General features: G+C 35.2%; 1 protein-coding gene across 2 annotated transcripts in view; it reads right to left on the bottom strand.

Annotated features, from left to right (window-relative positions):
* Window positions 1-16,147, bottom strand: part of Mmp16 (matrix metallopeptidase 16) — a 251,243-nt gene that overhangs the window by 106,315 nt on the left and 128,781 nt on the right. For both annotated transcript variants that reach the window (XM_029476386.1, XM_021160140.2), the window contains one exon: window positions 5,733-6,037. In XM_029476386.1, the coding sequence (XP_029332246.1) occupies window positions 5,733-6,037 (305 nt within the window). The remainder of the gene's footprint in view (window positions 1-5,732; window positions 6,038-16,147) is intronic.

Raw genomic sequence — 16,147 nt, 5'->3', positions numbered from 1 at the left:
TTCATCTCTGGGTCTTCAATTTTGTTCCATTGGTCTACTTGTCTGTCACTATACCAATACCATGCAGTTTTTATCACAATTGNTCTGTAGTACAGCTTTATGTCCGGCATGGTGATCACATTCTAAACATATGAGCTTTCTGAAATGCTTCTGTAATGCCGAGGCCTTCGGATTCACATGTAGTTCATGGAACTTGCACAGAAATATTACCTATGCCATTCATAGATCTAATACATTAAGCTCTTTATGAAGATACAGTTTCCCCAAGCTTTTCGTGAATAAGTGCATCAGAGTCAACTTTGGAAAATCCATAACTGGTGTTTGTGCCTCAGTGTTTCCTTTGTCTTTGATGAAATGTCTGGACAGAACACTTGTGTCTTATCTCACAAATGTAATGTAAACTCCTTTGTTTAGCTATGAATATTCCACTATTTCTTCCTCAATTATCAATTGTTCTTACATTAACTTTAAAAATCTACTCATATATCTTATTATTATTGACTGGAATTTTAAAAAAGTAAGGGAAATTACTCCAAATTATCTGCTATTCTCTGATATTTATGAATATGTAAGGATAGAGAACCAAGTCAATATTTCATGGTAACCATACAATCCAATATAATCAAACGGTCTCGAAATACTCAAGTGTACCAAACTTTCTTATAAGTATATTAACTTGAAGTAAACATGATAAAATGAATTTAGTTCTAGTAATGAGGAAGAAATTTTTGTATACAAATAATACCCTTCATAAAATTTATTCCTAATTACATTGAAAGACTTTCCATATTTTGGTAAACCATGGTAAACAATTAATAAATGTTAGTATATTAATTTTAGAATTTCACAGGTTAGCAAGAACTGGCTAAGGTCTTTTAGTCACAGAAACTGTTTTTCTTATCCATGAAAATGTAAGAACAGACAATACTAGATACTATTTTCACAAATTGTAGACTGATAATCATCCTCAGAATTACTTACTTGCCAACATGATACTTTCTCCATCAACAATCAGAGTCAGAAGCATAGTCTTCTGAGAAACAGTATTTGAAGTAGTAGCTGAGATGTGAACATGCAGGCTGGGAAACCGTACAAGGAAATTTAAAGTCTTGGTTTGCTTCTGGCAAAGAACATGTGTGTTTGTGGCCTGTTATGCCATGTTTCATTGACCTTCTGTGGTCAGTATAAGTTCATAGCATGAGGGCTGGAGATATGGCTCAATGGTTAAGAGCACTGGTTGCTCTTCAGAAGTCCTGAGTTCAATTCCCAGCAATCACATAGTGGCTCACAATTATCTGGAATGAGATCAGATGCTCTCAGGTGGTGTGTCTGAAGAAAGCTCCCGTGTACTCATAAAATCAATCAATCAAAAAGTAAATAATCCTGTGAGAGGGCAGCCTCCTCAATTGTAGGAGCTACAGATTTGCTAGAGTAACCATATATACTTATATTCAAAATTTAAAAAAATTATGTCAGATACATGTTGTTAAATTTGAAAATGTTTTATTACATTACATCAAATAAAGGTTATTTGTAAAAAAATAAATCATGAAGACACCCACATAAGTATACTTATGGAAAGAGGTAAACTCATTAGAGAGCAGGGTTAGAGGGAGAAATTATTCATTTCACATTTAATAACAATAAATTCGAGTTTGATCTTCAGTGAATTTTAATTATTATCATTATGCCCACTCCATATTCATTGGACAGTGCTGATCACCATAATGGATGAACCTTTAACTGGACAGTGAACTTACAAACAATAAGTAGTTATTGTAACACACGCACACACACACACCCACAGACACACACACACACACACACACACACACACGCACACATGCATGCACACGCACGCACGCACGCACTTTGATGGACATCAAAGTCAAGCCTTCTTAATGCCAAGCAAGTTTTACTTCTTTGGTTGTTGCAATGTACTTTCATGTTAACAGATTTGGATCTTAGTTCTCAATGAAATTCTGCCTGTCTCTAGATAATTTTCTATAGTAAGCTTACATATAATTTTACAGGCATGATTAATTTCTCCTGAGGAGGATTGATGTGTCATCTTATTATTGAACTAGATGCTTAGTTATTCAGAAGTGATTGTTATGGTGCTTGATTTTAGGTTGATAACTAACCTTCAGCATTATATCATAGATTAGAGAAGAGCAGGTTAATATTATTCAAAACAAATTTTAACTATTGCTACAAATTTTCTGATATACAAGACAATAAATGCTTTTTAAAAATTCTATGTAGCTAAATCTTCTCTTCTAAATTAGCATGCCTCTGCTCAGGTTTTTTTCAGAACTGAAAGCAAAATGTGAATTCGAAAATGGCCCCAAATTTTATTAAAGATACTTATATATGTAGATGTCCTTTTATATTTTTAAAATTATTGTGTAATGCCATTAATGACCATTAGCTCTGTGTTTTCAAAGGCATCATGACTATAAACAAATTGGTAAGAAAGTAGGTAACAATGGTCTATTGTTACTGGAAGCCTGAGACAGTGTTTATCTCTTTCAGGTAGACAGAATTCAAATTGCCTTCATTAGCTGAGCAATATGCTGTGGAAAATGAGCAAGGCACTTATCAAAAGGCTCCTTCATTTGCATAATATTGCTGCAAAACCAAGTAGCTGCTCAAGAGCTGTGAATGAGAGAAAGAAAGCAACCCACATAAGCAAGCCAGAGAATTTAAAGAAAAGACAGTTTATCAATAAAGATGTCAGAATTGTGCCTTGTGTTACATGTGTTACAAAATGATGGTCTTTCATGGGTTGTTAGGAAGTAGGATGCAAAACTGCATGAATTCTTTTCACATCCACTGATACCACAAGTAAAGCTAGAGGCTGCTCTTATGATAAATGATCAATACTTCAGACTGACACCACCTAGCTGCTCTGCTCTTACTGCTTAAGACCCTGAATTTCAATTAAGCAGTAAATGGTTATGGAATTTTATTTTCAACTGCCTATTAACCTGTCCTTAATCCCTAGCAATTCTGGAAAGTATTAGTTGATGCTATATTTCAGATTTTTTTTTTTTGTTCCAATGACAAGCTCCTTGGAAAACTTTTTGAATCAAATGAAACACATAAGCATTCATAGTACTGGGACCACTCCAATTAGTGTAAACATGTTCCTTTTCCATATAATCAAAGTCTCATTTGGAAATTTGAATAAACATGTTTATTTTTAAATGTTATGTTACCTAGTAGAGCAGAGACCTAACATTTACCTCTGTTTTTATTGAGGATTTTAGCAATTTAAGAGAAAGTATAGAGAACTTGAAAGACATAATCTTTAGGCAATATTTAGATTCCTTTAAGTTGATGAGGCCACACATCTAAATAAATGCAACTGGCAACACTAAACTATGTCTGCCAATATGTTGGTATTAGAAGTGGAGTGTTATAAATAAGTTAAACATACTCTGCACACAGCTTTCATTGAAAACAGTTCTACTTCCAACATTCACAGATTACAGCATGAGCTACAAAGTAAAGATTGAAATGAACTTGCTGCAGGCTATTTGAGATAATTATTAGTTAACTAACATTTAAACATAAATCTGCTTGACTCTAAAGTTTTGGCTTTTCATTTCTCTCTATAGAAGCCTAGGATATAACACCAACTATCTTCAAACAAGTTACTAAATAATGAAAGCTCAACTCAATACTACAAAATATAGAACTATTCACTTAAAAGTTGGAGTCAGCATAATGTATTTTATTGTCAGAAACATGTAGATTATTTTTGTTCTTTGAAACTGATGGTTTCAGAATTAAGCTGTACCAACTTTATATTATTCATGCCCTTTTTAACCTCTATATTTCTTATAAAGGTAAAAGTAAATTAAAAAATTCCATCCAACTAAATGTTAGCATGAATTAACAAATCTTAACTCCATAACTAGGATTAGCTCATCTATGTGTATTTCAGAGTTTGATTAGCTTATTAGTTGCCATTGAAGTAATAGCCATTGTAGAAGAACCACCATTTACCAGAGGGAAGAGGGAGATTATGTAGGCCTGGAGTATAAAACTAAGGTCTTTGAGAACTAAGGAGTCATAAGACACATGGGTCAACATAGCTAACATTTTTAACAAGAATAACTCATTCTTCTATTGGATTTTTTGGCTCTTACACTGCTCTGTGTATTTGAAGACAATGATAGGAATTAGACCCCTCACATACTTATACCCCTCACAAATAGGTTGAGAAAAAAATTGGCTTGTGAGGGCGTATTGATGACATCAAGACAATTGATCCCATAGCCATATCCTACTGCCAGTAAAATAGACAACAGACAAAAGATACGAAGGAAGGAGTTTAGATAACAAATTGATGCTGATAATAAGACTGAATATAATAGAAAATTTAAAGTGCACCAAAATATAAACATCAAAGGGTTATATTTCATGTGGGAAAATGGCATAGTGTATATAATGAATATTTCATGACCTTAATAATAAACTATTCTTTTAAGAAGCAATGTTCTATGGAAAACTGTGTAGTGTTTACACTTATGCATAACCTTCAAAGAACACAGTCATGTCTACAAAATGTGATGATCCCATCAATTATTTTCCTAAAATACCAAAAAATTTCAAACTGCTTTTATACATGTGGAGCAGAGGCTATCCCTAAAGCTGTTGACTGTGTAAATTCTTCCCCATCTGGCATCAGTGGAAAGATGTGCTAACCCTGAAGAGAGTTTATGTGCCAGCGTGGGAAGATAACCCAGGGGGAACCTAGCCCTCTCAGATGAGAGGGGGAGAGACTCCATGAGGGAGGAGGAGGTGGGGGCAGCATTCAAGATGTTAAATAAGTAAGTAAATAAATAAGTAAATAACTAACTAACTAACTAACTAACTAACTAAATAAATAAATAAATAAATAAATAAATAAATAAATAAAGATTAGTTTTAAAAACCAACAAAACAAACAAAAAACAAAAAATCCCAAAGTGCTCTTCCTGGAAATAAGCACTAATCAAAAAGAGCAGGGCCAGAAAAATACCTCATCTTGATTGCTTAATTTGGTGAATCTGTGCTTTTAGTTCACAGTAAGTAAAGTTCAAATAATGCATGTGTACCTCTGCTTATAAGCCCACCTGCAATAAGGCTGGACTTTCTTACTTGATTCCCTGCTTCACATGTGAGAAGATCTCACAGTTTTACATCCATTCCCTTAAGTGTGTAAATATTCAACTATTTAAATTAATTGTAAGCAGCAGCTACTTTGATGGGCAGAAATGTTGCTTTGTTCATGAAACACCACATTTCACTTTCTTGTTATAGCAAGGATAGGGGCATGAGAAAAAAAAGGGAGGTTTCTCAGGTGTTCCTGGACCTGTAAATTGCTCTGAATGTACGTGGTTACCTTCAGTCACTGATCTTCATTTTCTTTCCCTTTATATGGTTCCAGGTTTCTGGCAGTGAGAGCCAGCCACACTTGGAAAGCCACAGGGCCTAGGAGGAATTAATCTGTGCCTTTGCCTAATATTTCTAAGCATGCCTTCTCTCAGAGCTTTATCTTTTCTCTTGATATCTGGGGCCATAGCCCTGCAGGCTACTGAGAGGCAAACTCAGAACATAGCTCAATTAAAAATAAAACAATGATATAGACCCTCTATATTACATTTATAAATTCATAAATCATTTGAACATCCTAAAATAAAAGAGGGATCATTAATCTCAGAAAGAAATGATGGACTTACCATCATGATTGGGATTTCCCAGTGTCCATGGCTCATCAGAATCAAAATGGGTGTCGCCTCCAATTCCTGGACCAGGGAAATAAGCATGTGCCAAAAATCCTCCCTCCCCATCAAATGGGGAACTGTCTCCATGAAAACCAGAAGCAAAAATGATGGTTATATCCACATCACGTTTGCCGTTTTCTAGTTCACTGTAGGGAACTTCTTCAAACGTTAGAGGAGTTACATTCTGCCACACATCAAAGGCACGGCGAATTGCTCTCCGGGTCTCAGGATCTCCAACTTTTGGAGTTACGTTCTTTATACTGAAAAGTTGGAAAAGATGATAATCAGTGTGGCTTCGCATATGCAATTTGAATTACTGCAAAAATTTTCATCTATTTGGTTTAGAATTATCAGACAAAATGGCAATTATATACAAATAGAATTTACACATTTTTATTAAGATTATAGATACTGTTCATTACACTGGTTTATTTCATTATCATCAATGAGACCTCCATGTGCCAAGGCTCTTAGGGAGTAGATCTGAGCAAAATGGTTAGTGAGAGGTTAGAAGATGGATCAATCACTTTGCCTTCTGGACAAGAGCAGGACGATGGATTTGCCAAGTGCTCAAGCACATGTAGCAGTTTTGAGCCGAAACTTTCTTTTTTATACACATCAATGCAGAACTCTGCCACTGTAGTTAGGCAATCAAGTGATAATACTTTTATTCATTTCCCTGTGCATTCTTACCAATTCAGCAAGTATGTAGCAAGTTGTACATTTGTTTGTTTGTTTGTTTGTTTAAACGAAAGGCCCAGTTATTTTGGTCTCTGATATTTTCCTCTGCGTAAATAAGATACTTCAGTTTTAAAGTTGTAAGTAATTAGCTACTTACTAAAAAAAAAGTTTACATATTTTGTGACTTTAAATGTAATTAGAAAGAAAATGAAAATATAACTTGGATATTATTATTACATTTTATTGGCACCTTTTTTTCTGATATTAATGCAAAATGATGAAGGAAAATTACTATGGATTTATTTAACATTAATTAGTTTATGAGATATACATATTTCCTGATACATTCTTTAAAATATAACATATACAAATCATATATCTAAACTTATAGTGTGTAATACTACAATTTTTTATATATTTTATGTTATATATTTTACAATAAATAGATGAATACTACAGGGTTCATAAGTTTCAAATCCTTTCAATTAGTAATATTTCTAAAGAGTAAACTAAGTAAAACCTTAATATAAAATATAATATGTCCTTCAATATGCTCTGCTTTACAGTCATCAAAGAGAACTGGGAGAGCTGCAAAGTGCAATGAAGTGTTACAGCTACGTCAGGGTGTCTAAAGTGCATGACTATGTCTATACAGGACTACAATTTATTTTTTTTATTAGATTTATTTCTCAACATGAAAAAACATTTGAAGATGTACTTTCCAGGAGTAAAGATAACGTTTTAATTACATAAAACTGAGTTGTCTTTCTGCTCTTTGACACTACCTAGGAAACATCTCAGCACCCTGCTGTTATGTCAAAGTCCATCCACCAAGGAGCCAGAACAGCTTCCTAAGCTTTTCATCTGAGGGCTGAGCTTCCAAACAACCCATGAGAGACCGAGGAGCCATTTTCAGCAATAGGGAACACTCACCGACTGTGTGGTAATGAGAGATTCAAAAACCAAAAAATTTAGGGCTTTGGGTTTGTCCCATATGCAATTGTAGATGAATTGGACACTGCTATGAACGCAAAACCACACAAGGTGCATGGAAGAGCTGTAGAACCTAAGAGAGCTGTGTCAAGAGAAGATTCTCAGAGACCAGCGTTCCACTTAACTGTGAAAAAGATCTTTGTTGGTGGTATTAAAGAAGACAATGAAGAACATCACTTATGAGATTATTTTGATCAGTATGGAAAGAGTGAAGTGATAGAAATTATGACTGACAGAGGCAGGGGAAAATAGGGCCTTTGCTTTTGTTACCTTTGATGGCCATGATTCTGTGGATAAGATTGTTATTCAGATATACCATACTGTGAATGGCCACAACTGTGAAATAAGAAAGGCTCTGTCTAAGCAAGAGATGGCTAGTGCTTCATCCAGCCAGAGAGGTCACAGTGGTTCCAAAAACTTTGGTGTGGTCGTGGAGGCGGTTTTGGTGGCAATGACAATTTTGGTCGAGGAGGGGACTCAGTGGTGGTGTTAGCTTTGGTGGCAGCCCTGGTGGTGGTGAATATGGTGGCAGTGGGGATGGCTACAATGGATTTGGCAATGACGGTTGTTATGGGAGGCAGCCTTGGTTACTCTGGAGGAAGCAGAGGCTATGGAAGTTGTGGACAGGGTTATGGAAACAAGGGTGGTGGCTATGGCTGGAGTGGCAGCTTTGACAGCTATAAGAAAGGAGGAGGTAGAGGCAGATTTGGTGGTGGTAGTGGAAGCAATTTTGGAGTTGGTGGAAGCTACAATGATTTGGGCACTTACAACAATCAGTCTTCAAATTTTGGACCCATGAAGAGAGGAAACTGGAGGAAGGAGGTCTGGCTATTATGGTGACTGAGGAAAGTACTTTGCTAAACAACAAAACCAAGGTGTCTATGGAGTCTCCCAACAGCAGCAGTAGTGATGGCAGTGGCAGGAGGTTCTAATTACAGCCAGGAAACAAAGCTTAGCAGGAAAGGGGAGCGAGAGAAGTGACAGGGAAGCTACAGGTTACAATAGATTTGTTAACTCAGCCAAGCACAGTGGTGTTAGGGCCTAGCTGCTACAAAGAAGACATGCTTTAGACAATACTCATGTGTGGGGGCAAAAACTCCAGGAGTGTATTTGTGACTAATTGTATAACAGTTGATTTTAGATTCTGTTCTGTGGAAAATGTAAAAGCATTCCAACAAAAGGTTCTACTATAGACATTTTTCACCCATGCTGTGGACTGCTAAGTGTAATGGCCTGATCATGATGATGAATAAATGTGTCTTTAAAAAAAATGAAAATAAAAAAAATAAACTGAGTTGTATTTAATCATTATAAATGATATAATACAGATAGCATTATGTGAACATTAAGTGTGACAAACTCTCAGTATACCTTATTTAACCCCAAAAGCAATAAATGGAAATAGGTATTTATACCTACATTAAAATTTTACAGTTATAAAAATTCAAAAAATTTTTTGTTGTTATTACAGAGATGGAAACATTCTGACAAGCATTTTCTATTTTTTTCTTCTTCTTTTTTAAAGTATAGAAGTGTTTATTCAGAGCATGGGGAGGAGAGTTGAGAGGGTAATAGAGACAGAGAAAGGGAGAGAGAGAGAGAGAGAGGCCATGAGCATATGGAGGGAGAAGGAGCAAGGGAATGGGGAATGGGGAGAGAGAGGTTAAGGGACAAAAAGACAGAACAGGAACAAGAAGACGAGTGACAAGCATTTTCTTAATCATTCTGAGAATCCATGTTTTGGAATCCATAAAACCACATAAATCTAAAATTATGATTTCCATCCCATCATAATAAATAGTGCAAACATAATTTAAATTTTAATTTGTTGTTGAAATTTGTTTATTCTATATAAAAGGATTGTAGAAGAATTTTAATCCAGCATCATGGCTGCTTGGGCAAGAGATCACATCCAAAACCTTAAAGGTCTATGTGATATGATAGGATTGCACACATGCCCTTGATGACAGAAAATTTTGCAATACACACATTTAGTCTCAAACAATATAAATAATCTTAGTTTTAAGAAGGAGCCATATTTGAAAGTGATGTCTAATTGAGGGAAGGGAATTTAATTGAGCTCAGGCAATACACTGAATGTTCAGTTGAGTTCAGTTCATTGGAACTCAGTGTAGTTCAGTTGAATGCAATTGGGTTTGGTTGAGTTCCTGCAGTTCTGTTCAGTTCATGGACTCAGTGTAGTCAGTGCGGTTCAGTTCATGCAATTCAGAGTCAATTTTCCCGAGGAGTACAATTCAGTGCGAAGCCAAGAAAAACCAGTTTGAATTAGTCAGATTGGAAAGGAGTTCCACAACAGCTGAATTGAATAGACAGCCATTGTTCAGGAAGAACTAGAAAGGGTGAGTTTATTCAGCAGTAAGACACTGAGACAGCAATTACATCAGAGAATAAAGGTTACTTTCATTGTTAGGCTAAACACCAACAAGCAGAACAGGTGAGGAGATTGATAAAGAAATATCTAGGGCATAAAAAGCCATTGAGTAGAGATGTCTCAACAGATTCCAAGAGCCAAAAATAGTACCATAGGATTTTTTGTTGTTGCTGTCTTTTGGTTTGTTTTTATTTTCGGTTGTGTATATTTTGTTTGGCTTTTTGTTGTTGTTGTTGGTGGTGGTGGTGGTTGTCGTTTCATTTTCTAATTTTCTTAATTCTTCTTATGATGGGATTGTTGAAGTTTTGGGAAAAAATCCCCAGCACATAGGGTTGACAGAAACTATTTTAATTTTGCATTATAATTATTTTTATGCTTATTTTTCCCATAATTTTTAAATATTATATGTCATCATTGCCATTCCCTTTGCTTCTTTTATTTTCCTTTGAAAGTAGGAAGAACAGTGGTAGTATTAGGAATGATTTTTGACATCAGGCTTGTGCAATAAACAATTTATTTGAGACACTGTGCGTAATTTATATGATAGAATTTATGGACTCTTGGAAATTGGTGGGGCAGGAGATCAGGTGGTATCTGTAGAGACACTCTGCATTCTTGAGGGTGCATATATGACTAAGGTTAACATCACTGACAGCATGGATAGAAGACATTAATTTCTGCGTGCTCAGGAATGGTTGCTTATCATTTGCTGCAAAACGTGTTCTCCATTCGGCATGGAGTCCTGCACTCTATTTTGAGAAAGAGAAAACATCTCTTGGAGGCATCAAGACCTTTATAGCTTCTTAGAAGTAAATTTTCCATCTTAAGGCATAAGAGGCATGTCAACTGAAGGCATAATTCTGAATTTTGTGTAAACTAAATCACTAGGAGGAATTTATCTTCTTTATGCACTATGGGGCTGCAAAAGTGCCAATAGCATGTTATTTGAAAAATATTACTGCAGAATGAGAACTAATCTAGACACTAGACTATACACCAAAGGAACTTGTATTGTTTTGCAACAATGCATGGGAAATTAAAAGAACAAAAATAGTGGTAATCTCGGGAAGCATTTGAGTGGGTGAGGTGCAAGCTAAGCAGATGGTAAATGTTGCTTTCCTGGCACGATAGATCTAAGGCACTTAACACTGATTGTCTAGACAAAGTAACAGTCAGTACAGGGCAAGCATTGTCCATTTAAAGAATAGAGCTGAAGGGAAGTGTAATAAAATCAACATAAAAGAGAAGGTGATAAAATGAGGTAGTTCTGACAGGCAGATAATTTTCTAAAAGAAGGAAGATTCTGGAAAGGTGAAAGCACAGAACCACTCTGATCTTACTTTCATTATAAATATGACTATATGTTGCAGAAAACGTGTAGGAGGGGAAGAGTGGCAGTAAAAACACTTTCATTAACTCACACAGAGGATAGACAGGAGCTGGCTCACAGACATGGTTCTGCAGACACAGGACATCTATTTTACTACACACTCTGAGAGAACCACGAGTGGGGATTGGTGATTTCATGTATAATGAAAGTATCAATTTTATTTCAAGTCAAGGATACTCTTAATTATGAAAGCAAATGAAGTTGTCTAAGTGTGAGCTGTAGGTGAGAAGGTAGTGGCTGTGCATGAGAGAAGGAGAGCAGTAACACAATGCAGAGTAACACTGATTGTAAACTCCTTAAGCTTCACTCTGTCCCTCAATTTTCCAAAGCCATCAACCGAGGACTTTTCAAAAATATGCTTTCCCATCCTATATGTGATGTTATTTATAATAAATATAAACCTCATATGTGCAATTCAGAGCCATAGTAAGAGTTCAATGTGGAGACACACACCCAAAACCAACAGGCCATATGAATGTTGTCTTTTTTTTTGTTCATAGCTGCTTAATTTTTTTCTTTTTGCACATTCTAAAATATATTTATTTTTAAATGTGTATTGGTTATTTTATTTACATTTCAAATGTTATCCCCCTTCCTAGTTTCCCCACTGTGAACCCCCTATCCCATTCCCCCTCTTCCCCGCTTCCATATGGGTGCTCCCCAACCCACACACCCACTCCTGTCTGCCCTTGCATTTCCCTATAATGGGGCACCAAGCCTTCACAGGACCAAGGACCTCCCTTCCATTGATATCACATAAGGTCATTCTCTGCTACATATGCAGGTGGAGCCATGGGTCTCTCCATACATACTCTTCATCCTACTTAGAAGGATAATAATCATAGGAGGTAGAAGTAGGGAGGTTCTTGGGAGCAAGAAGAGAGGGAGGATGCAACAGGGATGACATTTGCTGAAATACCCAAGAAAGGGGGGAAAAATCTGTAGAAATTATATCCAAAGCTAGGCACTCCCGCGGTTGAGGGATGAGGCCACCCACTCATCTCAAAAATATTAACTCAGAATTGCTCATCTCTAAAGGACATACAGTGACAAAGAGTTGAGCAGCTGTTGTCCTTCTTAATGCCACCTTTACATTAACTGAAACATGACATAACAGAGGCACACAGATACCACTGGGTCATGAATGTACAATAAAATATTAAACCTTAAAATTTCTAATGTATAATGAAAAATAAATGGTGGCCACATAAAAGGGTAGCACTATGAAATGAAGAAGATTAAAAACTTTTGGCAACTGTAGTGAAGCTAATTTAATTGAAAAAAATCACTTGCCTCTTTCCTTTTATAAATGAAAAAACATTTAAAGTTAGACTGCTGTTTTATAATTGGAGGTAAGAAAAAAGTTAGAACCCTTGGAATTTAATTAAAAGGCGAGCCTTTGCAATACTATTCTCTCAAGATTATTACATCTTGAAGAGGGTTAAATCAGTTACACTAAGGAAATGCCTTTCTTGACATAAATTAATTTCTATAAATGCATGATACTCGTCTGTAAAAAAAATCTTCTCTATATTACAAGTCTATGTATCTTTGTGGTAATACTATATATTAATTTATTAACATTGATTTTTTGAGTAGGACATTCTATCTAGTAGGTTTCTTCCTTACATAATATTGATTCAGTTAAAAAAGAAACTCTGATGAAATTTCTATTAAAAATTTCTATGACATTCTAGGAAGTATGATGTTTTATTACACTAAGTTTTCAAACTAAGAGAAAAATATATCTCTGTATTTAGGCCTGGTTTCTTATTCTGATGTTCAATAAATGTTCATTATTTTCTAAACATGAATAACTTCTAGACTACTATGTATTTATTGCCTATAGTAGTCAAAAAAAATCATCACTGTATTATCTGCATACTAGAAAATATACCATCAAAGAGATAAAGCTAGGCACAAAAAGAGATTCAGAAACACCTGAAAAATCTATAATTATCAAACAAGGTATTCAAAATAACACATCAATATCTCAGAATCTTAATTAAAGTAGCATATATATACATATACATACACACACACACATATATATATATATATATATATATATATATATATATATATGAGAGAGAAAAAGAAAGAGAAAGAGAGAGGGAGGGAGAAAGAGAGAAAAGTTATAGAAACTGTAAGAAAAGAATAAAAGGGCAGAACATATATCAAATTACATGTGAAACAAACAAAGAATGAATCTGGTAGTCTCATTATAGCCAAGAAAAAAATATCAGTCACTGGTAAAACATTGCAGGAAATACCTAAACTTCAAAGTACAGGAAAGAATGAAAACCAGTATAGATAATCCAGGAATTATGGGGAAATCGCTGTAAAGTTTACATCCAAAGGAAGGATAGTGGATATAATCACATGTGAGAATATTACAATATTAATGACTGAAAACAATCTACCGATTCATGAAACTCAGAAGAGGACCCCACCATGCCAAAATCATATCTGTAGAGGAACAAGCAAAATGATTGTAATTACAGTTATCTTTTAAAAGAACATGCCATAAGAAAACACTACAGAATGTATGAAATGGTCAGATGATAAGTAATAAAACCATGAACCTACAAATCAGCATCCAGTGAAATTAGCATTCAAAAGTGAAGTAGAAAAAATAAATTTTCAAAGAAATATTAAGAAACTCTTGTCAGGAGACTCTCTTAACAAGAATTTTAAGACTTCCTTAGAGATAAGATCAGAAATTGAGATCTACATAAAGAAAGGAAAATTATTATAGAAGGAATACACTTCTTTTTAGATATCACAAAATATGAAAAATTTTATGTGAAAAGAATAAGCAAGTTAACATTAAAATAAAATCTTTACAACTTACATTTTATATATTTATTATATATGTGAATATATACCATATATATACATGTGTGTGTATATATATATATATATATATACACTCACAGACACACATGTATACACACACACACACATACATATATATATATATGTGCATATGAGAAAAAATAAAACTTATGGAAATTAAGTAAAAATATAAATGAGTAAAAAATAATTTTGTAAATAAACAGACACAATATGTTTACATTCATTGCTACCTTATTATTAGGCAAAATGCAACACTTAACAAAATCATAAGCAGTCTTCTTAGGTGGGAAATGGATTTTGAAGTTGAAATTCCAGAAACTCAATATGATCAATACAAAGCCTAAAAATGTATATAGAAATTTAAAAGACTATTAGACACTATGAGCACTTTAAAGACAGTAGTTTAGATAATGTGATGTTGTTTTGGAACTGACAGGTCAAGAGTCAAATGGAAAAAAGGAGAAGTCAACTGACCTGTGACTAAGGTGTAACAGGAATACAGTTTTAAAAATGGAGATCTTTTTAACAATAGTGTCAGGGGACAGTACATTTCCACATAAATGAAAACAGATAAAATTAATGTGGACAGTTTTCCATATTATTTTTAATGTAACAGAAACTGTAGTTAGGAATGTAGGTCAATCACTAGAGTGTTAACTAGCAAGCAGTGTGCACTGATTTTGTTCACCATCACCACATTAACATATATGGTAGTACACACCTGTAATCCCAGCCCTCAAGAGGGGGAGAAAGCTTTGAACTTACTAGAGGATGACACCCACTACCCTCACTCATAAATCCAGATGTTTTTGATGGTATAGTTTTGGACATTACATGTAACAACAAAAGAATAAATGTAAGATGGATACTATTAGAATTAATAAAGCTGCTTTAAAATATGTCATAGAGATAATGAAAGTGTGTGCCCCAGAACAAGAGAAAGTACTTTAGGATATAAATGATGAAAGACAGTTCAGTGTAATTTATACACATCTTAACCAGAAAATGTGATCTGGCACCTCACCAAAAAAAAAAAAAAAAAAAAAAAAAAAAAAAAAAAAAAAGGCTGGAAAACAATTTTCCAAGCAAATGGGAGGAAGAGGCAGGTAGATATTTGAGTTCGAGGCCAGCCTGGTCTACAGAGTCCCCTAAGTAAAAAAAAAAAAAAAAAAATACTCTTAGAGAAAGTGCAGACAATGCTAAACATTACAATTTACTAAAGAATCCATCTAAATACAGCAGCTTTCTCTCCTTGAACCAATGAAAAATTTGACACTGTGTTTTGCCTAGTCTTATGTTAGCTTGAAACAAGCATTTGGTAAAGATTCTCTGAAAGACTATCCAGAGACTGCCCCACCTGGTGATCCATCCCAAAACAGCCACCATGCCCAGATTTGCTGATTCCAAGAAGTGCTCCCTGATAAAGCTGTCTCCTGAAAGACTCTGCCACAGCCTACCCAATACAGAAATGAATGCTTGCAGCCAACAATAGGACTGCTGAGCACAGGGTCCCCAATGGAGGAGTTGAAGAAAGAACTGAAGGAGCTGACCGGATTTGCTACAACATAGGAAGAACAATATCAATCAGTCAGATTCCCCAGAGCTCTCAGGTACTAAACCAACAAAGAGTACACATGGAGGGACCCATGGCTCCAGCTGCATATGTAGGAGAGGATGCCCTCATCTGGCATCAATGGGAGGGGAGGTCCTTGATCCTGTGGAGGCCTTATGCCTCAGTGTAGGGGAATGCTAGGACAGTGAGGCAGGAGTGGGTGGGTGGGAAAGCACCCTCATGGAAGCAGTGGGAGGAGGAATGAGACAATGAGAAGGGGGATGCAGAGGGGAAACTGGGAAGGGGGAATAGCATTTGAATTGTAAATAGATAAAATAACCAATAAAAAATCAAATGAAAGAAAAAAGGAGTGTTCCTCTTTCTCCAAATCCTCGCCAGCATCTGCTGTCAACTGAATTTTTGATCTTAGCCATTCTGACTGGTGTGAGATGGAATCTCAGGGTTGTTTTGATATGCATTTCTCTGATGATTAAGGATGCTGA

The sequence above is a fragment of the Mus caroli genome, chromosome 4 (assembly GCF_900094665.2).
Source record: "Mus caroli chromosome 4, CAROLI_EIJ_v1.1, whole genome shotgun sequence".
Lineage (NCBI taxonomy): Eukaryota > Metazoa > Chordata > Mammalia > Rodentia > Muridae > Mus > Mus caroli.
The sequence above is the reverse complement of the archived record's forward strand: the minus strand, read 5'-3'. Positions and strand labels throughout refer to the sequence as shown.